At 55.3% G+C, this 1,994-nt stretch overlaps 1 protein-coding gene across 1 annotated transcript; it reads left to right on the plus strand.

The window, feature by feature from the left end:
- Window positions 1-210: 210 nt before the first annotated feature.
- LOC140781952 (AAA-ATPase At3g50940-like) lies at window positions 211-1,783 on the plus strand. The gene is made up of 2 exons (XM_073128264.1): window positions 211-1,233; window positions 1,319-1,783. The coding sequence occupies exons 1-2, from the start codon at window positions 211-213 to the stop codon at window positions 1,781-1,783; spliced, it is 1,488 nt and encodes a 495-aa protein (XP_072984365.1).
- The last annotated feature ends 211 nt before the right edge of the window (window positions 1,784-1,994 follow it).

The raw sequence follows: 1,994 nt of genomic DNA on the forward strand, positions 1-1,994 counted from the left end.
CAAGAAGCTGTCCGTAGGTTGACTTGACTGACTCTAAATTAATTAAATTTGTTGTTACCTTCGTCTCCAAGAATACGAATTGGGTCAACAAGAGAAAAACGAAGGTTTCTTAGAATTTATAAGAGAGAGAGAGAGAGAGAGAGAGAGAGAGAGAGAGAGAGAGAGAGAGAGAGAGAGAGAGGTATCTCCGTAGTTGTTACCTTCATCGCCATGGCTACCTCCAAGACCATGGTCTTCTCTGCGGCGACGTCGCTCGCCGCCTCGGCCATCCTCGTCCAGACCTTCGCGTCCCAGTTCATCCCCTTCCCCATCCAACATTACCTCTTCTCCGCCGCCTCTAGCCTCTTCGCCCGCCTCTCCCCCGTGCTCACCGTCGTCGTTGACGAGTCCAACGGCTTCTCCCCCAACCTCATGTTCAAGGCCGCCGAGACCCACCTCGCCTCCATCATTACCACTACCTCCTCCTCCCTCCGCCTCCGCGTCTCCAAGCTCGACGACGCCGACGCCCTCGACGTCTGCATGGACAGCGGCGAGCAAATCGTCGAGCAGTTCGAGGGCATCAAGTTCACCTGGCGTCTCATCGCCCGCGGCCTGCCCGCCTTGGACTTCGCACCCCCCGTCCACCGCCCCCAATTCAACCACTTCTACTACCCGCCCGCCGACGCCCCCCCGGCCGAACCCCGGTCCTTCGAGCTCACCTTCCACAAGAAGCACAAAGATTTCGCCTTGAAGTCCTACCTCCCGTACGTCCTCGCTCGGGCGAAAGCCATCCGCGATGAGGCGCGGACGCTGAATCTGTACACTAACGAGGATATCTCGTGGAAACCGGTGAACCTCCGCCACCCGGCGACCTTCGGATCTGTGGCAATGGAGGAGGAGGCGAAGCGGGCGTTGAAGGAGGACTTGGAGAGGTTCGTGAAGAGGAAGGCGTACTACAAGAGGATCGGGAAGGCGTGGAAGAGAGGGTACTTACTCCACGGACCGCCAGGGACCGGGAAGTCGACCCTGATCGCCGCCATAGCCAATTTCCTCCGGTTTGATGTGTATGACCTCGAGCTCACCAATGTCAGGTGTAACGCCGTTCTGAGGTCGCTGCTCGTATCCATCGGCAACCGTTCAATCCTCGCCATCGAGGACATCGATTGCTCGACCGAGCTCCAACAGAGGGACGAGGGCAAGAATACCAGAGAGGCGCCTCCTTTTTATCGTCCTCCTTGGGAGGAGCAGGATAAGGTAACGCGTTTGCTAAAATGTCGCAATGGAACAGTAAAAATGAAAAGATTGTCTTATTTCTCTCCTCTTGTTTCTCTAACTTTAGGTGACGTTGTCCGGGCTGCTGAACTTTGTCGACGGGCTCTGGTCGAGCTGCGGCGACGAGCGGATCATCGTGTTCACGACGAACTACAAAGAGCGGCTCGACCCGGCGCTGCTCCGACCGGGGCGGATGGACGTGCACGTGCACATGGGCTACTGCACCCCGGCGATGTTCCGGATCCTCGCCGCCAACTACCACCTGCTCGACCAGCACCCGCTCTTCCCAGAGGTCGACGGGCTGATCCGAGCGGTGGACGTCGCGCCCGCGGAGGTCGCGGAGGAGCTGATGAGGAGCGATGACGGCGAGGCCGCGCTCCGAGGACTCATCGAATCCCTCCGTAGGAAGAAGAAGGAGGAGGAGGAGGAGGAGGTAAATGATAAAGTCGAGGACCATAGAGGAGAGGATGTACAAGATCACAGTGGGGGTGGTGAAGTCCAAGAACTAGAAGACCTTCAGGATTGTTCGTGATTCGTATCTCTCGTTAGTAGACTTCCTGCGATTTCGTCATGGTGGGATTTGAGAGGTAGAGTGAGAAATATTATTACTTGATATTAAATGCAAGTAATCTACATACAAACTCGTATTACTTGGTGGCTATTTTTTTTTTTTTTTTAATAGACTTGGTGGCTAATTCGGAAAGAAGATAATCATGAGAGAATCTTTTGCCGAGAGGCGGATA

Source organism: Typha latifolia, chromosome 2, assembly GCF_019914945.1.
Source record: "Typha latifolia isolate L0001 chromosome 2, TyphaL0001v2, whole genome shotgun sequence".
In the NCBI taxonomy this organism is placed as follows: domain Eukaryota; kingdom Viridiplantae; phylum Streptophyta; class Magnoliopsida; order Poales; family Typhaceae; genus Typha; species Typha latifolia.